Here is a 22,164-nt window from a genome sequence, read left to right on the forward strand (position 1 = left end):
GGGGCCAGCTGGTGTCTCTGGGCTCGGTCCCCTGCCCGCCTGAGGCACCAGCAGGTGTTTGGGCTGCCAAGGGCTCTCTCAGGGGGTGGACCCCTTGAGCAGTGCCATGTGGCACTGGGGACCCTCTCCCTGGGGGTGGGGGTGCTGGCCAGAGTCTCCCCCTCCATCTCTGGCAGCACAAGGAGGAGACTCTGCCTCCTTCCTGTGGTAAACCAGGGGCAGGACATTTAACCCGCGCAGGGAACTGTATACAAATTCTCTAAAGCAGTCTGATTGAAAGTCCCTTCACTTATTTACCTGATTGAACAAGTGTTACTTTTTCATGCGATTGGCTATTTAAAAGTGCTCTGGAGCTGTGCATGCGTGTTATGAGACTGCTGTGGAGTGCTTTCAGGGGTCAGATTGCATGAAAATTGTCACTTCTGTCTGCACCCTAACTGGCTGCTCTGGTATATGGCCAGAACTCGACTGCCGTTCCCCCCAACACTTTTGCTGACACTTGTTATCAGTGAGCTCCCTTGCACTGTTTATTCAGTAAAATCTATCCTTCTAACAACCAACTTTGTTCTCTTTCTTCTTAAAACTCCATCCCCTCATCATCCCCCCCCCCCCCCCGCCAATCTCTGGGAACCCAGAAGTATGTTTCCAAGCACACACATGTACCCAAGTCAGAGAAGCACGCTGCAGAGTTTGGCCAAGGCCCGGTTACTGACTCTTACTGGACTCATGTTGAGGAGAAAAGGAAAGCACACAAAATGAAAATGCCTCCAGTCACAGGTGACCTACCCCTGAAACTCCCAATGTATGAGTGCAAACACACCCTGACACACTTGTCCACAGCAAGGCATGCTGGATGGGTGCTCACTTGCACCCCCTCTGAAAAAGCTGTCAGCTGCAGCAGCCTCCTGAGGATACTGGGGTTAACCCTCCACTGAGTTTATTTCAATGCAGACACACATCAACTTGCAGACTCTAAAAACTGGCAGGCACTACTGAGCTGGGCTGGAAATAATGACCTAGAGAAGAAAAGACAAGTTTACTGTTCTCCAACCCCCCTCACCTTGAACCATTCCTCAACTGGAGGAGCGGGCTCTCTATCCCATTTGGCCGCAACTCCAGCCAGGCAGTCCCTTTTCATTGTTCCGGCTTATGGCCTCTGCATCCCGAACTGCTTTCCTATTATTCTCCTTAGGGCCCCATGCACGTCCTTGTTCCTCAGTGTATAGATCAGGGGGTTCAGCATTGGGGTGATGAGACCATAGCAAAGTGCAACCATCTTGCTCTGGTTACGGGGTTTCTGGAATGGGGGCTGGATGTACATATAGGTGGCTGTGCCATAGAAGAGTGATACCACCATTAAGTGGGACGTGCAGGTATTAAAGGCCTTGCGCCTGCCCTCAGCTGAGCGGATCCTCATTACAGCAGCCCCAATATGGCCATAGGAGACTAGGATAAGGCCCAGAGGCACTGGTAACAACACCACAGAGCCCACAAGCCGCCCAATCTCATTGATGGAGGTATCGGCACAGGCCAGTTCGAGAAGAGCTGGCAACTCACAAAAGAAGTGGTCAACCCGGTTCCGTCCACATAAGGGCACCTGCAGCAAGAGGCTAGTATGCACAAGGGAATTGGTGATGCCACTTAGCCAGGAAGCAGATGCCATCAGCCAGCAGAGGCGGTGGTTCATGATGCTGGTGTAGCGCAGGGGCTGGCAGACGGCTGCATATCGGTCATAGGCCATGACTGCCAGCAGGACACACTCGATGGACCCCAGGCCAAGGAAGACGAAGAGCTGCGCCATGCAGCCGGCCCAGGAGATGGTCTTGAGGGTGCTCCGGAAGTTCACCAGCATCTGAGGCACAGTGCTGGTGGTGTAACAGATATCCAGGAGAGAGAGATTGCTGAGGAAGAAGTACATGGGCGTATGGAGACTAGGATCCAATCGTGAAACCACAATAATGGCCAGGTTCCCCAGCAATGTCATGATGTAGGTTATGAGAAAGACCACAAAGAGCAACTTCTCCAGGTACGGCTTGTCAGAAAGCCCCAGCAGGACGAACACTCCCTGGGAGCTCCCATTGCCTCTTTCTTCCTGTTGGGAGAAAGGACAAAGGTAAGGATGAAAGGAGCAGCCAGATCCGTGCATGGGGTGGGGGTGGGGTGTGCGCACACCTAGGGCTCTGGTTCCTGCCCTGCTGCCCTCATTTGGGGTCTCCACAGCCTGGTGGGTGTGACCGAGTGCTACAGGGCAGAGCACAGCCGTTCAGGAAAGTTGCTTGCTTCTGTAAGCTCCACGATGCCCTGGTGACACATCTCCCACATGCATGGCAGCAGTGAGGGCCAGCACCCCACACTGCTGCCCGCAGCGCTCCCGCGTGTGCAGGGGACGCGTCTCCAAGGAAGCGCAGAGCTCGCAGCGGCAAGCAGCTTTCCTGTGTGGCCCTGTCTTCTAACTCATGGCACTTTCTATGAATCGCCATGAGTTAGCTCTGGGAGCTGCACTTCTGTCTAGACCCAGGGGCTGCCTGGGGGTGGGTAAGGGGCTCAAGTGGCAGAAGCAGTACCTGTAGCCCTCAGAGGAGCAGTCACAGGTACTGCTGGAGTAGCTGGACTTGGCACAGGGTGCCAGACAGTGGAGGACAGCATTTACCCGTAATGGGATTTCATGGTGCACTTTTGTTGCCCTTTTCGCTCTCACCCTTTGTGAATCACTGAGCTATACCAACAACATTATTCTCACTTGGCAACACATGGTCATTCGCAGCTAATGCACTAAATGTATTGGTGCCTCTGCCTCCCAGGTGACTCAGTTGTCTTCTGATGGCCAGCCCAAGGCCGGTTTCACACTCTGGTTCACTAGGGCACTTGCCTGTATTCACTTGCCACATCTTGATCTTGATAATAAATGTGGGATACAGCCCTCAGAATACCAACGTGATACTTTAGGGTACTTGTACATGTGATGGGGGTTTAATCCTCAGGGTTTTATTCTTACAGTTTACAGTCTATTGTTTCAACTTTTCAGTCACATTATGGTGAGGGGCCCAATCCTTTTTAAATTTTCCCCACTTGGGCAGCCTGCTAGCAGACTGGGTGCTGCCTCAGCTCAGAGGCAGCACTCATCCCAATTCAAGCTGGGGCAGCACCCGGCCCACTAGGAGCCCACCCGGGCCCCGCTGCTGTGGAGAGCAGGGCCAGGGCTCCCCACAGCTCAGGGGCTGCTCAGGCCACTGGCTGCTTGCCCCTCAGCCATGGGAGCGGTGGATAGGCTCCTCCTCCAGAAAAGAAAGAAAGGATCAGGCCCCTCGCCACTTCTGCCTTCAGCAGGTCTCTGTGGGTGGCAGAACGTGTGGGGCTGCCTAAGAATGGGCTGGCTTGCCCATGGGGCAGCACGAAGATGGCAGGAGGGCAGCTGGGTGTGCTGGCAGCCAGAGAAGGCATCAGGGATGGTGCATAGGGTGCTGGATGCCCGCATGGGCTATTAGCTGGCTGGGTGCTGCCCTAGCTCAGAGGCACCTGGTCTAATGTTTCCCTCAGCCCACCCAGACTTTGTCAGGTACGTTGTCCCCGCCATGTTCTCTGGCTGGCAGCACACCCAGTCGCTTTCCTCCCACCTCCCTGCACTGCCCCAGGGGCAAGCTAGGTATGCTGGCACCTGGAGAAGGCAGAAGGGACCACAGGATGCTGAAAGTCCGAGTGGGCTTGGGGAAGCATTGGATTGGGCACCTCTGAGCTGGGGCAGTACCCGACCAGCTAGTAGCTTGCTTGGGTGGTCCCATGCCCCATCCCCACCACCTTCTCCAGCCTTAGCACACTCAGCCACCATCCTGCCACCTTCTTGCACTGCCCCAGCTGCAAGCCTGGGTGACCCCAGGCATCCTGCTTGCCGCAAGAGCCTGCTGAAGGCAGAAGTGTTGAGGGGCCCGATCCTTTTATTCTGTGGAGCATGCCTGCCTCTCCTGCAGCTGGGAGGTGAGCAGACAGCTGCATCGTAATTTGTAATGTTGCAAACTAAACTATGTTGGGATGTAGTTGTAACCAAGCAGACAGATTTAAACCCCCCAAACTGGTACACGTGTAAAGTGTGCCGCCATTAAGTCACACAAATGACATGTTCATCACATGTACATCGTGATGACTGTCACATGTACAAGCGCCCTTAGGTGCCTATTTATCATTGAGCCACCTCTCTATGACCCAGTCTTTGTTAAAGTCTGACTGTTTGGAGAATGTCTCTGCCCTCAGATAGGGTCAGCCCTTCTCCTTTGCATCTTGTCCCTGAGCAAGTTTAGTCTCTCTCCTGCACTTTCAGCCTGCTTTAGGCTTAGCCCCTAGGCCAGGTGTCTTACCTCTGAGCAAGCTCTTATTTCTGTATGTCTAGGACCTGTCAGTCCACAGATGAATAGAAGACACTTAGCACCCTTAGCCAGCTGCACAGAGTGACCTTCGTACTCCCTTACTCCATCCCATGCCTCACAGTTAAACAACAAAACCCTCAATGAAATATACCCACAACCTGACTAAAACCAATATTAACCTTCAGGGATGCCTTTCCTCAGGTGTGTTCCCCTCCATTGCTGGCTAAGGCCAGCCTCAGCCCCTCTCTCCTTGCTCATTGTAGCGTGCATCCTTCAGGGAGTTGCACTTGGTTCCCCTGCCGTGGCCAGGTTGACCCTCTCTGACACAGCTGGGTTAAGATCCCTCTTGAGCTCTGCTTCATCTGGTCACCACACTCCCTTATCCCCTAATAGGATGCAGGGGTTCTCCATTATGTGATCTACAGCCTACAGCCTGCACTCTCCTCAGTAACAGGGGTTAGGGTTCCGTTACAGGTGTAATAAAATTGATGATGATCAGGCAGATACCCTGCTTCTTATGTATTGCCTGAATTACCACAGCTGCAGCAACACTTTGATGCTACTCTTGATTCAGGCAGTTAGTCACTGGCTTAAGTGGGGCTATTTGAATAGTCTAGTAATATAATGCACATGGTAACTTGCAGTACATATTTTCAGTATAATAAAAATGATTAACTTAGAGCAGTGACACTCAGCCTCCTGGCCCTGGGGACCAGGTGGCAGAGGCAGGGTGGATCCAGAGACCAGATCCCATGTGGCATGGGCATGCTGGATCCAGCTGTGAAGTGACCTCATTGGCACCAGATCCAACCCTATGCACAGTGGATGTGGCTGTGGGACAACCCTGCACATGTCAAATCTGACCCATGTGCTGGAGAAACGCTATGTACCCAACGTCTAGCCATGTGCCCAGAATGACCCCACACATACCAGATCCGACCCCTCACACTAGAATGACTCTGCATGTCGCACCGTGTTATCCCACCTGTGGAGCTGCCCACGGCTTCAGATGCTTAATGGCAGGGGAGTGGTGGCAGCTTTAATTGCTGTGGCCTCCAGAGCCATGGCGATTTATGCTCCCACTGTTCCCCCACCTGCAAATCGACACCTGCAGGCTGGACGACGTGGCCCCGTGGGCTGCATTCAGCCTTCAGGCCAGAGGCTGAGCATCACTGATTTGGGGTTAAATCTTGGATGACACATTACCGCACAAACATTAGAACCAAAGAGAATTTGTCACATGAGCTAATTTCAGTGACCAACAGGTATCTCAAGAGACTTCAGCAGAAACACACATCTCAGTATGTAGCTTCATCCTCTGAGTCTTGAAGACGACATAATTTGTATATTCCCCTGAGATTTTTTTAGTTACTCATAATTAACTACCATGCATCTCCATAGTAATTTTTGGGGTCATCATAGAAACAGTGTATGGCATTAAGGAAGTTTATAGTATACGATAGAGCTGTAGTTCCCTCCCCAAATAGGAAATGGTTTCTAGAATAAATATTTCTTCTGCCCTCAGTAACATCACAAAGCAACGAGCTCCACACGTTAAAAATATTTTAACATATTTGTATTATATTTGTTGTCTTTAAGCATATGGTTGTCATGCCTGAATTGTCAATCATTCTCAATGACTTACTAATCATTTTTATGGCAGCACCTTAGTGGCCATAGTTTAATGCCATTGCATGAATTTCAGAGAATTCACTACCTGTTTTTATTATCATGTGTACCAGAATCAAAACCCAAAGACATTTTAGCATTGATATTTTGCAGGTAATTCTTGATGCCAGAGCTAAGCTGATGTCTGGGAAAATCCAGTTCTATCAACTGCATGTGGATGCTGCATATTATAGTTTCATAGTTTCATAGTTTCTAGGGTCGGAAGGGACCTGAGCAGATCATCTAGTCCGACCCCCTGCCACGGCAAGAAAGAGTACTGGGGTCAAACGGCCCCAGCAAGGTGTGCATCCAACCTCCTCTTAAACACCCCCCAGGGTAGGAGCCTGCACCACTTCTCTTGGAAGTTGGTTCCAGACCCTAGCCGCCCTGACGGTGAAGTCATGCCTCCTGATGTCTAGCCTAAACCTACCCTCTGCCAGCTTGTGACCGTTATTCCTGGTCACTCCTGGCGGTGCTCGGGGGAACAGTGACTCCCCCAATGCCTGCTGGTCCCCGCTGACTAGTTTATAACAGGCCACAAGATCCCCCCTCAGCCTTCTCTTTTGGAGGCTGAACAGGTTCAGGTCCCGTCGCCTCTCTTCGTAGGGCCTGCCCTGCTGCCCCCTGACCATGCAAGTGGCCTCCTCTGGACCCTCTCCATGCTGTCCACATCCCTCTTGAAGTGCGGCGCCCAGAACGGGACGCAGTACTCCAGCTGCGGCCTGACCAGTGCCGCATAGACGGGGAGGATCACCTCCTTGGACCTGCTCGAGATGCATCTGTGGATGCATGACAAGGTGCAGTTGGCCTTCCTGACTGCCTCTCCACGCTGCCAGTGTTTGCTCCTCAGCGCTATACAGCGAAATATTATACAAACTGGCAGTTCCTAAGTAGTATTCTTTTACAAGAGCCTGTACCCTGGGAACCACCTTGTTCAAGTGACACTGCATCACTAACTAAAACAGATCATCACAGCGTGTCCCCAGATCAGCTGCAGGAAGCCCGTGGCGCCAGGCCTACCTTTCTGCCCTGGCTGCATTCTTGCTCCAACCCCTGCTGCAGCAGCCTGCTGCTGGGCAGCCCTGGTTTGGGGGAAGGGGGAGCGGCGCGCGTCTGGATGTGGCGTGGGGGGCGCCTGACAGTGGAACCGCACACCCTGCTCGGGTTCAGAGCTGGCACCTCCATGCTCCCAGGCAGCAGCTCCAGCCCCGCGGGCCCATGTGAAATGGCTGAGTGCAGCACCTGCCGCAGGGACGGGGGCCAGGCTTTCCCGCCTGTCCCCCGCAGTGGGGTTCGCAGCTCCCAGCACCTGGAGCAGGGCCAAAGCTGAAGCCGCCAGGGTGCAGGTGGGACCCGCCCGCCTCAGGAGCGATTCCTGTGGCCCGGCCCACCCCACCCAGGGTCAGAGCCAGGAGCCCCATGCCCCCACGGCAGTGGCTCCAGCCACGCTGCCCCAGCCCTGTGCGGCCCATGCCACCCCCCCGCCTCCCCTGTCTGCATGCATCCACCGCCCCTCGCCACCCCGTGTCCAGCCGGAAACCTGTCTTCTGGGTAACCAGTATAGCAGCACTTTTAGCTTAGCAACACCACCTGCTTTTCAGTTCAAATCCCTGTTAACTGGACCATTCCCCACTCATGCCGGTTAACAGGGATTGGAAATGAAAAACAGGTGTAAATCAGTAAAAACTGAATGACTTCAAACAAAAAATCAGGGAATTTATCAGCAAAAGTCGGTAAAAACTGAGAATGGTGAACACCACTGATCTTGTGGCAGTATGTAACAGCTGGATGATAACAGCTGATGCATGTTCTCCAGCAGTCCAGCCCCCTCCCCCTTTTAAAGTGGTTAAGAGGATGTGTCCGTATCCTAAAAGAACTAATGTATCAGATGTAAGCTGTCTCAATGGGAATGAAGAAGATGATGATTTTTTTCTCCCTGACAAGCACCACAGGAAGAGAGAGAAGGCAGGAATAAAACATCCTGTGTGTAGTCATACCAGCAATTTAGAGCCTGATCCTGCAAAACAAGAAAGATCTATCGTCCAAGAAAATGAAAAATAATTGTGTATCCAAATCCCAGTGATTTTCTTTCTAAGGTATTTATGCAACAAATGACAATTACCTAGCTACACAGGAAGACAGACTGTATGGTTTCTTATATAAAAGTTACCCTCAAATATGTTTGCAGGATTAGGAAAGAAGATAAGGAAGGTCAGAAGTCCATCCAAAGCTATTTCCCACCTACCTAAGGTACACAGCTGGTCCCTGTTATTAGTGTAGGTGTGTGTCCCATTATCCTTAAAAACAAACAAAACTCTTGGATCAGAGACTTTTATTAGACCAACTAAGGAGTAGCAAAAAAAACATTTCTGTGTTTGCAAGCTTTTGGATCCAAACATCCTTCTTCAGGCTGAGGAAAATTCAAAGACTAAAAAGTTCTCCTAGCTAGAAAAGTAATAACATTTTGCATAGGGGAGGTACAGAGTGGAAGTGTTTTCCCCTCAACCTGAAGAAAGGTCTATAGACCTGAAAGCTTGCAAAGAAAAAACATTTTTCCTATTATTTAGTTGGTCTAATAAAAGGTACTTGTCTATGATCCAAGAGTTGTGTTTGTCTCTATTAGACCAACACAGCTATAATATATATCCCTGCGACCATCTTTAATACATTTATCCCCTCAAAGCCCCTGTAAGGCATGGGGATGCTGTTATCCCCATTTAAAAGAGCTAAAAAGCAACTGGACAAACTCCCAAGCTTCAAGACTCTCTGAGCAATACTTACTGTCCTCCTGAACAAATGGTTGGAAAGAAAAGCCTCTGGACTCACCTCCATTTGCTGCCTGCTGGCTACCTGGCTGGTTCCTGGCAACTAGGATGCTCCAGTTGCAGCGCAGTCTGGCTTGTGGTGCCTGCTGCCCTGTTCTGACAGCCCAAGTCTGCTTTGGCACGGAGGGAAATGCAATTCGGAGTGGTCCAGCTCAATTTCGAAGGGTCTTTTTGGCATATGGGGGATAAAATCCAACCTTGAGCCCTTCCTGTGTGCCAGCACTGCCTCTGCCTGACTCTGGGATGCTGCCTCAGCTGGCGCTTTGCTTCAGGAGAGTCTCACAGAGATGGGAGTGGGGCAGCTGTGGTGGTTGAACAGATATTCATAACCTGCATCTTACAGCTATGGGATCCATCAATCTGGCTCAGCGTGCGAGAGAGGGGAAGAGTTAGCTTGAGGGAGAGGGTTCGAAAGACAGACGTGATGGAAGAGATGTATGCTTGAGGTGGACGGATGGAGAAAGGAGAGAGAAAGGGAAGGATGCATGTGTGCAAGGGCAAGCCAGCAACCTATGCAGCCAACTCCTCCGGTCTCTGTTCCTAGTTCCCCTCCTGCTCTTGTGTCCCTCTGCTGATTAGGGCCGGATATGCCTTTTATCTGGGCAGGTTCAGGTCTGACATCCAGCTGAACGAGTCCACATCTCTGAGTGCAGGAGGCTTTTCCTCACACCCCGCAGCACCCCACCCCCAGTTCCACAGGGCCCTGTGGGGCGTGAGCCAAGCATTTATGGGTTTTGGAGTACAAGGGGAGGGTTGTTTCACCATTGCCTCCCTAGAGGAATGGCACATCTGTCCTGCACCACAGGCAGGACAAGAGACCCCAATGGTGACATCAGTGCTCTAGTCTGCAGGGAGGTAATGGGGTTTAATGCATTACAAGTAGGGGCTGGGAGTCAAATTTCCAGGGTCATATGTTGTGCTCAGGCAGAGTTTATATGTAATGGTTAAAGCAAGACAGACTGAAGGGTCTTTATTTCTACGTTGTATATCCAGCTGTGGGAGGCAGTAGGCCCCAAGGTAAGATCATCATTGCCCCATGGCTCATCCCAAACAAGAAGCTGACAGCACTCTTTATGCCACGTCATGGCTCATTAGGGCCTGGGATGTGGCACAGTGGTCACCGTTAACATCGAAGCTTCTGGGTTGTACAGCCCTTATTAAGGATACTTATTGTGCGTGACCACCTCTGATAATGCCATACCAGGAATGGACAGGTCATCAGAAAGTTTTGTGCCTGATTCAGAAGTGGTTTTAATTGAATCCAGAAGGAGTCAAACTTAGAACAAGTCAAAGATGCAAGAGTGACCAAGCATGAGAGCAAGTAAGAGAGACAAGTATCTTTTCTTGCTATTTAGTATTACTGATCATTAGGGCTGTGCACAATTGAAGCAGCTGTTTCATTTCAGAGGTGTTTTAGCCCATTTTGGCATCTGAAACACTGAATCTGAAATGAAACGGAAGGCTGTGAAACATCTCCAAAGCAAAATGAAACCATTTGAAACTTTTTGCGTGTTTTGGAAGGTTTTGGAGGCGTGTTTGCGGGGACATAGAAACTCAGAAGAAGGAGGGGGCTGGGGGTGTGTGTGAAAGGACTGCTTTGATATTGATATCTGTAGCTGGCCAGTGTCTGCGATCTGTCCCTGAGGTCCTTCCAATCCCACTGCTCTGGGGGAGGGATGGACAAACAGCATATAAGGCTCTGTGTGAAGTCTTTCTGTCCCTTTTGTGGGCTGTCCGTCCGCAAGCAACAGCATGAGAAAGGCAGTGGCTGTCTGCAGTGACTGGCTTCCTAGTAAGTCTCTTGCTAGTCTCTGTTCTTGGAAAGGATTGCATATACACCTTTCCAGTATGTTACAGATAGAAAATATGGCAAGCAGATAGAAGAAGATATAGTAAAGACATAGGAGATATCTATTAAAATAAGCAGATAGAAGAAGATATAGTTTAGTAAAATAAGCAGATAGAAGATACAGTAAAGTCATAGAAGATATAGGAAGCATATAGAAGATATATCACACACACACACACACACACACGTTTTCCAGCACAGCAAACATTATGAAGTGTGCTGAAAGGCAGGTGCCAGGTCTTCTGGCAGGGGAGCGAGAAGGAGCAAAGTGAGAGGTGTATGTCCCCCACACCCAAACTTAGACGCACCCTCTTCCCTAGCACGCATGAGGCTTCTGCTGTTAGTGGCAGCGAGGGGTGGCAGCAGTGATTGCACCTGCCCCACCTCCATGAACACTAGCAATAAGAACAACGCCCAGCACCTCCAGCATGACAAACACCAGCATGACAGTCTCCTCCCCTACAATTTCATTTCCCAGTGCGAGGCTCCCAGTGCCAGAGGAGGAGCAGATCTGGAAGCAGGGAGCTCAGGGCCATTGCCAGGGAAATTCTGGGGCAGGAGCAGGAATCGGAGTTTGTGCTCCACCCCTCAAATTTCCCTAGAGCCAGGTCTCCTTCTCCGGAAGGCGCTGTGGAGGAGGTTGTGGGGCCAGGTGGCTCAGCTTCCCCCGTCATTGTGCCTGCCTGCTGAGGAGGGGGATAAGGCAGGATCCACACCTGCACCCCAGAAGTGAGGGGGCAATGTAGTGTGGGATCATTTTGAGGTGGCAGGTGATCCCAAGTACACTATCTGCCCGCACTGCTGATGCAAGACCAGCTGGGGCAAGGACGAGAACCACTGCAGAACCACGGGGATGCTGCTGCATATGAAGAGGCACCACCCCCTTGCCCTTGCTCCTCCTCAGCCTGGCACCGGTGGGAGCATGCCCAAAGCAAGTCCCCCTCTTGCTCCAAAGCCCCCGTTCCCCAGAAGCTGAGGCAGGCCACCCTGGAACAGCGGGGGAAAGGCAGGGACAAAGCGGGGCTTCTTTCCCAGGCAAATAAGGTCACCCAGAGCATTGGGGAGATGCTTGCTTTAGATGGCCAGCCCTTCTTGTTAGTTGAGCAGACGGGTTCAGGCGACTCATGGTGCTCGTGGCCCCATCATACCGCATGCCCACACACTGGCATCCTTAAAAAAGTTAATAAATCAGGCATATGGGCACCCATTCAGAGGGACACAAGAACAGCATCTGTCACTGCAGCTGCCACTGAACTAGCCCCTGCAGCTCAGTGCGCAAACTGGCTTGCTCTGCTTCTGTAAGAAAGTATTGGAGGAGGGACTTAACCCCCTTTTCTCCAATGTATTGCGAGTTCCCAAACTACTGGGCTATGCAATCATTCTTTCTATTTCTTAGTCCTGCTGCCACAGGTTGAATCTTACTATTCCTCCCGCCACCAAATTTCTAGACCCATGAGGAGTTCTGTAGGCTGGATGTCGAGCACTAATTTACTTAGAGCAGGGATGCTCAACCCCTGGTCCATGGGCCAGACGCAGTCCCTAGCACGGGGGTGGGCAAAATATGGTCTGTGGGGAGGATCCAGCCTACCAGGCCCCTCCAAAAGACAATTATTACTGGCCCATAGTTGCCCCTTTGAAACCTGGTTGGAGGTGCAGGCTTTCAGAGGTCGTGCATGGCTAGACCAGGCCAGGCCAGGCCGGCTCTATGCTTCCATCTCCATGGGGCTCCCGGCACTCCTGCCAGGAGCCTCATGTGCAGGCACGGAGCTGGCTTGACTTGCTGGTGTGCGGCTCCCTGCTGCTCCCAGCAGTGCAGCCAGGAACCATGGGGAGCCACGTGCAATCGGGCTGGAGGGCTCTGTGCTGCCACATGCTGCTCTCAGCACCCCATCTGGGAGCTGTGCACCACTGGGCAGGCCAGGCAGGCTCTGTGCCAGCACATGAAGCTGCTAGCACTGCAGGCAGGAGCCATGTATCACTGGGCTGGGCCAGGCTGGATCTGTGCCTCTACGTGCAGCTCCCTGCTGGAGTGCTGCGAGCCCCATGGGGAGGCACGGAGCTGGCCCGGCTTGCTGGTGTGCGACTCCCTGTGCTCCTGGCACTCCAGCGGGAAGCCGTGCACCATCGGGCTGGGCTGACCCTGTGCTGCCATGTGCTGCTCTTGGATTTCAGCCGCAGCTGCCTGTGGCTGGGGGAGCTCTTCCTCAAGCACACCCTGAAGGGCTGCTGCTGCCAGCAGCAGGGGACCCCCCTTTTGGGTCTGAGCACCCTCCCCACCATGTTTGGGTCCGACCCTGCTGCACCCCTTCCCTCCGCCCCGGTTAGGGTCTGACTGCGGCCCATCCCCTGCCACCCACTTCAGGCCCGAACCTGCTCCTGCTCCCTCCTGTTCAGGTGTGACCCTGCCCCGCCTCCCCCTGGTTCGGGTCTGACTCCCCTGCCCCTCTTCCGGTCCAGCCTCTCTGTGATGGAGGAACTCCCACCCTTCCTCAGCTGGCCCTGCCACATATGAAGTGCTCTACCTATTTTTATTTTTTGCCTCTGTGGCGGTGGGCAGAGGGAGCTGCCGCACTGCAGAGGGGAGGAGGAGGTGGGCCCGACAGAGGGGCTCCTGTCTTTCCTCAGCTGGCCCCGCTGCTAGTAAAGTGCTTGTGCCAATTATTTTTCCCCCTCTGTGGAGGTGGGAGGGAGGGAGCTGCCACGCCGGAGGCTGCAGGAGGAGGCAGTGCTGGTGGAGGGGCTCCCGTTTTAACCCAGCTGGTCCTGCCCCCGGCTGCCCGGCCTGCAGCCTATTGGCACGTGTGCAGTTGGGCAAAAGTGTTACAGACAGACAGACACACAGACGGAGCCTTTTATTATATATGCATATGCATATACTGGACATGTTACTTCTCTTTCTGAGGTCTGTGGTCTTATCAATGAGATACTGAGAACATCAGAGCTGGTGAAACTTTATTTGCAAATACTATTAAGTGATTTTGGGTCACTACGGATTAATTACAGAGAAAATGGGCAAATCTGTAGGGATTATATAAAACTGTTTGATAATTTAAGAGAAAAGTCACAAAAATTAGGGGTGAAGTTAGTCACAGAGAATTTAACAGCTCTGTTTACCCCTTCCATAGTATGGAGTAAGGATTCAGAACAGTTTTTTTTCCCTCGGCAAAAAATCAAGAGGCTGAAGTTTGAATGTGAACAGGAAAAATCCAGACTCTTTTAGGGAACTTTTTTTATCCACATTCAAATTAAACAGAGATGGAATACCATTTTGGGGTTTAGATCAATATTCAATACTGCGAGTATAATCTGAAAGATTTTGAAGCAGTGTGTGTGTTATTCTTGCTTGATGGATGCCTGTGTTGGGGGATGACTTAGAGAAGCTCCCATCTCCTCTGTGCAGAGCCAGCTTTCTGCGTGGACAGAACCTTAAAGGCTGTACATTGTCTGCCTGGCAAGCCTCGGCCTTCCTGTCTCCTGAGCTTCATAACTGCAGGGATGGGTGGGTGACCAATATTTTTCCCAGTTCCAGGGTGGGGGGTGGGGAGGTTGCACAGTACCTGGACCATGGTCCCAGGCTGGCTGGCTGTGGCTGGCAGCTAGATGAGTGCAAATTGCAGCACCCGAGTCCATGGAGCCCTGGCATGGCTCGTTGCATGCATGCACGCACCACTGGCAACGAACTGTGCTGAAGGTCCTTGGACCTCAGTCGAGCCACTTGCAGCCTTGGTCTAGCTTGGAAATGGCCTGAAACTATGGCTTAATTACCCTGATGAAGCTCTGGAAGCCATTAATCCATACTAAAGAATGTGTGAATTAATGGTTTCCCCAGGTTTCATGAGGTAGGTGCCTTGCAGGGTGAGAGGTGCAAGGCATGGCTGTAGGGGAGGTTTGGAGCCTGTGATTAGCCCTAAGGCAACAGGGCTAAGTACAGAGAGTCAAAAAGCCTGAGGCTCACTTGATTCAGTCTTTGCAGGCTGGTCTAAATTGCACAGATTAAATTTAAACAGAAGTGAATAGACGAGTACCTCTGATTCAGGAAATATGCCACATGCCTACAGTAGTTCAGGCCAGAAGCTGGGGGGGCATTACAGCATGGCTCTCTGGCTGTGTGTTCATTTCCTCTTTCTGCTGCCCCCAAGGTCTCTGGGATTTGCAGTCCATAATCACAGCAGCAGGACTCTACAGGGTTGCTCATCACCTCCTCTTCCTGCTTCCAGGTGCCTCTCGGATTTGTAGTCCACAGTTGCAGCCAGCAGTAAGTTTGAGTGGGGGAAGGGGTGTTTAACCCCATCCCTGTCCCCATATCCCCGCTGTGGTTTGCCTGGCGGGGGGCATGCCCCCACCTTGCAGACTGAGCTGCCTCCCCATCTGGGTTTGTGCTTCCCCATCAGCCAGCCATCACTGCTCCAGCTAGGGAGCCAGGAGAAAGGGGGCGACCCTGCTCTCTCACAGCCTAGCTCAGCATCAAAGCATGCTGGGATGATGGGGAACTGTGATTTAACTTGAACAAGGAAGGGAGTTGGGACAGAAGTTTCATTAACTGGTTTGACTCAAATCAATTAAGTCTGATACTACATTCAACCAGGTTTATCTTAAAACCAATTTCAGTCATTTTAAACTGTTTTTTGTGCGCTGAGCTTCTGCTCCGTTACATGTGTAAACCAGTTTTTGATCACTTATACTGATTGATGTGTAACTTCTGTCCCTAGCCATTAAGTGTGAGGCTTAGAGTGAGTCCCAAAGGATCTGAGGAGATCTGCTGGCAGGGAGCTTCCCTTTCCAAATCTTACTAAGCACATCAAGACATAACCAGCAAGAGTTGATGGAGGTACCTAGAGCCATAGCAGAACCGGAGCAGAGAGTGACCATGAAGAGGGTGTCACAGCTGCTCTGAGGCACCTACCCTGTTGCATCATGTCACCATAACTTCACTGATACTCAATTCCAAGATAAATTTAAGCTAGCTTTTGTGTGTGCAATGAAGATATACCCTGAAGGATGGAGGAATGCAGGAAGATATTTTCAAAGATATATAGGCATACAAGATTGTTAGCAGTCTTTACAATATCACCTATGCAATTTAAATGTGTACATATCCCGCTAACTCATAGTAAATGATTTAGTGAATCAATAGTGAATTAGCTGCCAACCTGTCTTGAAAACCTACCTCCTAACCCCCTTAACCTACATCAGTGCTCTTCCACCTCCAGCACGGTGTTCACCCTCATTCATTTGGAGCATCCATGCATCTTTCACAAAAAGGCTAGCACTACGGAAGGAAGAGACTTGGGGGTCATCATTGACCACAAGATGAATATGAGCCTGCAGTGCGATGCTGCAGCTAGTAAAGCAACCAAAATGCTGGCTTGCATCCAGAGATGCTTCTCAAGCAAATCCTGGGACGTCATTCTCTCATTGTACTCAGCCTTGGTGAGGCCGCAGCTGGAGTCCTGCGTCCAGTTTGGGGCTCCACAATTCAAAAAGGATGTGGAGAGGCTTGAGAGAGTTCAGAGGAGAGCCACGTGCATGATCAGAGGTCAGGAAAACAGATCTTACAACGACAGGCTGAGAGCCATGGGGCTGTTTAGCCTGGAAAAGCGCAGGCTCAGGGGTGATCTGGTGGCTGTCTATAAGTTTATCAGGGGTGACCAGCAGTACCTGGGGCAACATTTGTTCACCAGAGCGCCCCAAGGGATGACGAGGTCGAACGGTCACAAACTCCTGCAAGACCGTTTCAGGCTGGACATAAGGAAGAATTTCTTTACTGTCTGAGCCCCAAATAGATAAAATGAGAGCGAGCAGAAGCAGGGCAAGATGGCTCATTTATTCCGTTGGGGTTTTTATTTCTTCGGTAAATATGACCAGAGAGAATTGTCAGTTTTATGTTTCTGCCAAAAGATGGCAGTAAGAGCAGCTATGTTTGTTAAGCCTGCAGCTGAAGTGGATTGGAGGTAGAACTGCTTTCCCAGAGTATAGACCAGGGAGTCTCAGCCGGGGGCCCTTGAGAACCTTGCAAGGATGCCATGGGGTGACGCCTGGTGTTAGGAATATTAGGCGTGCAAATCTGATCGCAAAATAAACCCAGAGATCTCAAATCCTGAATCCATAGTGTCAGACCCATTATCGTCTTTCTGAATTCTTTGCAACTGAGAATTGCTCTATTATTTTTCGATAGTCAGAGAGTGAGTGAAAACTAAGTGCTAACATTTTCAGAGGGACATCACAAGTCTGTCAAGGGGTGCCTTGAGTGCAGAAAAAATTGGACAAGTCTGTTAAACTTGTTTAAAGCTGCCTGGAATGGTTCCAAAGTGGACCTGGAAAATAAGGCAGACAAGGTTTTTTGGGTATGTGGGATATCTTCTATTAGACCAACTAAACAGTTGGAAAAGTGTTCTTTGGAAGTTTTCAGGCACAAACACCCTTCTTCAGGTATAGGGATAGTCTGCTGGTGATTTGTGAGACTCTCCCTATGCCTGAAGAAGGGCGTCTGTGCCGGAAAACTTACAAAGAACAATTTTTCCAACTATTTAGCTGTCTAATAAAAGATATCACAACTACCCAAAGAACCTTGTCTGCCTAGGGCCTTAGGCCGACATGGCTATAACCAGCAACCCTAGAAAATGATGTACTCCTGAACCAGGTCCCTGTGAACTGGATCAGTGATGCGCTGACACCAAATGTGTCCTGCAGTGGGGCTGGCCAGTCCTCTGGGCATCTCCTATGGCATTGCTTCTCCCCCTTCCTACTGTAGGGGCGCTTACAGAAGTTATTGATCATGCTGTAACTTTAAGTGCTTTACACAAAGCATTTAAAGTTACAGTGTCATTGAAAGTTAACAGATGTTCAAGCTTTGCTGGGGGCTCTGAGCCTCCATCCACTGGCTGAGGCCAGGAGGTAGGCAACTCTGTAGTCTGCTCTGGGAGGTTGATAGTGAGGCCAGCTGGTGTCTCTGGGCTCGGTCCCCTGCCCGCCTGAGGCACCAGCAGGTGTTTGGGCTGCCAAGGGCTCTCTCAGGGGGTGGACCCCCTGAGCAGTGCCATGTGGCACTGGGGACCCTCTCCCTGGGGGTGGGGGTGCTGGCCAGAGTCTCCCCCTCCATCTCTGGCAGCACAAGGAGGAGACTCTGCCTCCTTCCTGTGGTAAACCAGGGGCAGGACATTTAACCCGCGCAGGGAACTGCATACAAATTCTCTAAAGCAGTCTGATTGAGAGTCCCTTCACTTATTTACCTGATTGAACAAGTGTTACTTTTTCATGTGATTGGCTGTTTAAAAGTGCTCTGGAGCTGTGCATGCGTGTTATGAGACTGCTGTGGAGTGCTTTCAGGGGTCAGATTGCATGAAAATTGTCACTTCTGTCTGCACCCTAACTGGCTGCTCTGGTATATGGCCAGAACTCGACTGCCGTTCCCCCCAACACTTTTGCTGACACTTGTTATCAGTGAGCTCCCTTGCACTGTTTATTCAGTAAAATCTATCCTTCTAACAACCAACTTTGTTCTCTTTCTTCTTAAAACTCCTTCCCCTCATCATCCCCCCCCCCCCCCCCCCCCCCCCGCCAATCTCTGGGAACCCAGAAGTATGTTTCCAAGCACACACATGTACCCAAGTCAGAGAAGCACGCTGCAGAGTTTGGCCAGGTGCAGGCTACTTAGCTTTACGGGACTCATGTTTAGGACATAAGGGAAATGAGAAAAATGAAAATGCCTCCAGTCTCAGGTGACCTACCCCTGAAACCCCCTAAGATTGAATGCAAGCGTTCCTTGAGACACTTGTCCACGGCAAGGCATGCTGGATGGGTGCTCACTTGCACCCCCTCTGAAAAAGCTGTCAGCTGCAGCAGCCTCCTGAGGATACTGGGGTTGACCCTCCACTGAGCGTATTTGAATGCAGACACACATCAACTTGCAGACTCTAAAAACTGGCAGGCACTACTGAGCTGGGCTGGAAATAATGACCTAGAGAAGAAAAGACAAGTTTACTGTTCTCCAACCCCCCTCACCTTGAACCATTCCTCAACTGGAGGAGCGGGCTCTCTATCCCATTTGGCCGCAACTCCAGCCAGGCAGTCCCATTTCATTGTTCTGGCTTATGGCCTCTGCATCCCAAACTGCTTTCCTATTATTCTCCTTAGGGCCCCATGCACGTCCTTGTTCCTCAGTGTATAGATCAGGGGGTTCAGCATTGGGGTGATGAGACCATAGCAAAGTGCAACCATCTTGCTCTGGTTATGGGGTTTGTTGGACGGGGGCTGCATGTACATATAGGTGGCCGTGCCATAGAAAAGCGATACCACCATTAAGTGGGACGTGCAGGTATTAAAGGCCTTGCGCCTGCCCTCAGCTGAGCGGATCCTCATTACAGCAGCCCCAATATGGCCATAGGAGACTAGGATAAGGCCCAGAGGCACTGGTAACAACACCACAGAGCCCACAAGGAGCCCAATCTCATTGATGGAAGTATCGGCACAGGCCAGTTCGAGCAGAGCTGGCACCTCACAAAAGAAGTGGTCAACCCGGTTCCGTCCACATAAGGGCACCCGCAGCAAGAGGCTAGTCTGTACAAGGGAATTGGTGATGCCACTTAGCCAGGAGGCAGATGCCATCAGCCAGCAGAGGCGGTGGTTCATGATGCTGGTGTAGCGCAGGGGCTGGCAGACAGCTGCATATCGGTCATAGGCCATGACTGCCAGCAGGACACACTCGATGGACCCCAGGCCAAGGAAGACGAAGAGCTGCGCCACGCAGCCGGCCCAGGAGATGGTCTTGAGGGTGCCTTGGAAGTTCATCAGCATCTGAGGCACAGTGCTGGTGGTGTAACAGATATCCAGGAGAGAGAGATTGCTGAGGAAGAAGTACATGGGCGTATGGAGACTAGGATCCAATCGTGAAACCACAATAATGGCCAGGTTCCCCAGCAATGTCACGATGTAGGTTATGAGAAAGACCACAAAGAGCAACTTCTCCAGGTACGGCTTGTTAGAAAGCCCCAGCAGGATGAACACTCCCTGGGAGCTCCCATTGCCTCTTTCTTCCTGCTGGGAGAAAGGACAAAGGTAAGGATGAAAGGAGCAGCTAGAGAGAGGAAGGGAAAAATTCACCAACAGCGCTGTGTTTACTCGGAAGGGATCGTTCGTACTTGTGGCATTTTATAGACGATCAGGCCCAGTTGGTGTGAGCGGTGGGATCTCTGTGCTGAGGAATAGTTTTGTTACAGAAAAGTGGATCATAGAATAAGAGTTGTCACAGATCTCAGGGGTCATCTACGGCACATACCATATCAACGCACGTGTAAGTTGAGGTGCCCACCCTCAATTCAGCATGGAGTGAAAAACTTCTTGTCAGAAAAGTCTTGTAGCTCTTCCAAAAAATATCTAAGCTTGAGCTCTGTAAGGCCTCAAGAGGAAGAGCTGAGGAGCAACTGCTGAGACTGACCTCTCACTTGCTTTCAGCAAGTGGACTTGGTGTACTGATTACACTTGCAGAAGGTTACTGTTTATTTCTTTATAGATGAAAACTAGCACCTTCCCTTGTTTCTTGAAAGGTACTAGCAACTCATTTAAGTTGAACTGGTTTTCCCCGGCCCAAGGCCCATTCAAACAACCACTAGGCTGTGGGACAATTACGACACTTTGCAGAACATCTCTTGAAGGTCTTTATGAGAAACTGATCTGGCATCTCCTTTTACCTACATGGGTCTGCCAAACAGAAACTGCCCACTGATTATAGATACATCCTGGACTGCCTCACTGGGTCATTCAGAAATGACTGTTTCCATACCTTGACTCTTCCCATCTTTGTTTGCTTTGATCTCTACCCATTTTATAAATCCTTCAGTACTGAATACCTCCTTCCGTTTTGTCCAGCCAGCTTTAGGATTAAGGTTACCAATACAAATAATGGACCCAAGTCTGCTAGGCTCCCAGTTACTGATAACCTTAAGAGGAATGTTCAGGTTATCAGAAACAGAAGCCAGTAAATCCCTAGCCTGGGGGCAACATCAAGCCCCTCTCTTCCGAGGACTCCCTCACATGCTGCAATGTCCTGTAAACATCAGGAGTCTCTTTAATGCTCAAAGGTTCCTCCCCAGATCATATTTGTTCATAATTTTATTGCAGGGGTGGGAAAAATATTGCCCGCAGGCTGGATTCAGCCCACCAGGCCATTCTATCTGGCCCACAGGGCCCCTCAAAAATTTAGAAAATTAATTATTTTCTGTGCATGGCTGCCTGTCAAAGATGACAAAGCACCAGTGGCAGCAGGACCCAGGGGGAGCTGGCAGCAGGACCCAGTGGCTGAGCAGCAAGGCCAACTCTAGCCCCCAACTGGAAACCTCTACATCTTCTGGCCTGGTGACCCTTTGGCTGTTTCACACCCTCCCTTTGTTGAAGTGGAAAGTAAAAAAAAATCGGATTGTGGGTGGTGGCAGAGGGACACTGGGGAGGGGACTATCGTGATCAGGACCTGGGTTTGGCAGCACTTGTTCCATACTGTCCTGTGAGGTCCCAGCCAGGTGGCTAGGAATGACATGGTGTTGGCTAGAGTGGTCTGGAGCTAGAGTGGGAGGTGGGTGGGCGTCTCAGGGGGGAAGAAAACAGTTGGAGGAGTGGTGGGAAGTGGTGGCAGGTGGATAGTGGGCAGGGGATTGGTGGGTGGGTAGACATCCTGTGGCATGACGGTGGTTGGGAAGAGGCAGCAGTAGTGATTGGTGGGCATATGGGAGGGAAAGTAGGGAAGCAGAAAGGGAGTGGTGGCGGTAGGCAGGAGCACGGAGCCCATGCCAGTGCCCTAGGGCCAGCAGAGTCCCAAGGTGAGGTGGTAGGAGCGCAGAGTCTGGCGTGGGGTCTGCCTGGCTGCATCGCATGAGGCTTGCATGCAGTCTGCCAGAGCCACACGTGACGGAGCTGGTGGCCCAGCCCTGTCTCTCTTTCTCCCTCTCTCCCTCTCTCTCTTCCACCCCACCTACAATACATCCACCCCCTCTCACAGTGCCCACACCATCCACGTACCCCACATGCATCCACACCCATCCACCATACCCACACCCCACACACTCCACCACACACACACACACATCCACTCTCTAACCACATTCCCCCACTTAACCCCTTACTGTCCACACAAAATATACAAGAGTAGGATTATATTTTGAGCTATTATGCAGTTGCCTCTATATATACGATGTAAACACACATAAATCAGGACAAAAATATTTTAAAATAAAATTAAAATAAATTACAGTAGATGATTTATTTTTTAGTATATGATTTGGAGGTTTTTTTCAGTTTCAAGATATCACCCTCCCTCTGGGGTAAAGGCAAGGACTTCTGGTGGCAAAGGCAGAGTTTAGAGGTGGGACTTCCAGTCCGAAGACGGTGACCAGGGGCGGGGCACCTGTCAAGGTGCGCGGCTACCCTTGTGGCCCTCCATAGCTCACCAAAACTTGTTAAACGGCCCTCCAGTGGA

At 51.0% G+C, this 22,164-nt stretch overlaps 2 protein-coding genes across 2 annotated transcripts; both read right to left on the bottom strand.

Moving 5' to 3' along the window:
- Positions 1 to 1,147: 1,147 nt before the first annotated feature.
- LOC149852775 (olfactory receptor 2G3-like) lies at positions 1,148 to 12,825 on the bottom strand. The gene is made up of 2 exons (XM_090028410.1): positions 12,712 to 12,825; positions 1,148 to 2,092 (listed from the first exon to the last, which is right to left on the bottom strand). Exons 1-2 carry the CDS (start codon positions 12,823 to 12,825, stop codon positions 1,148 to 1,150), a joined length of 1,059 nt encoding a protein of 352 aa, XP_089884536.1.
- A 5,963-nt stretch (positions 12,826 to 18,788) lies between these two features.
- LOC149852776 (olfactory receptor 2B8-like) lies at positions 18,789 to 20,493 on the bottom strand. The gene is made up of 2 exons (XM_090028411.1): positions 20,479 to 20,493; positions 18,789 to 19,733 (listed from the first exon to the last, which is right to left on the bottom strand). The coding sequence occupies exons 1-2, from the start codon at positions 20,491 to 20,493 to the stop codon at positions 18,789 to 18,791; spliced, it is 960 nt and encodes a 319-aa protein (XP_089884537.1).
- Between the last annotated feature and the right edge of the window lie 1,671 nt (positions 20,494 to 22,164).

This window comes from Crocodylus siamensis, chromosome 15 (genome assembly GCF_052110815.1).
Source record: "Crocodylus siamensis isolate JL-2025a chromosome 15, ASM5211081v1, whole genome shotgun sequence".
NCBI classification, from domain to species: domain Eukaryota; kingdom Metazoa; phylum Chordata; order Crocodylia; family Crocodylidae; genus Crocodylus; species Crocodylus siamensis.

What these genes read in the sequence shown, in the direction of transcription:
- LOC149852775 (XM_090028410.1), bottom strand. Translation starts at nt 12,825, where the DNA reads ATGGTGCACGGCTTCCCGCTGGAGTGCCAGGAGCACAGGGAGTCGCAC. An exon ending in ACTCCAGCAGGGAGCTGCAC is followed by an intron (nt 2,093 to 12,711) that starts GTAGAGGCACAG and finishes TTCTCCCAACAG; the next exon opens with GAAGAAAGAGGCAATGGGAG.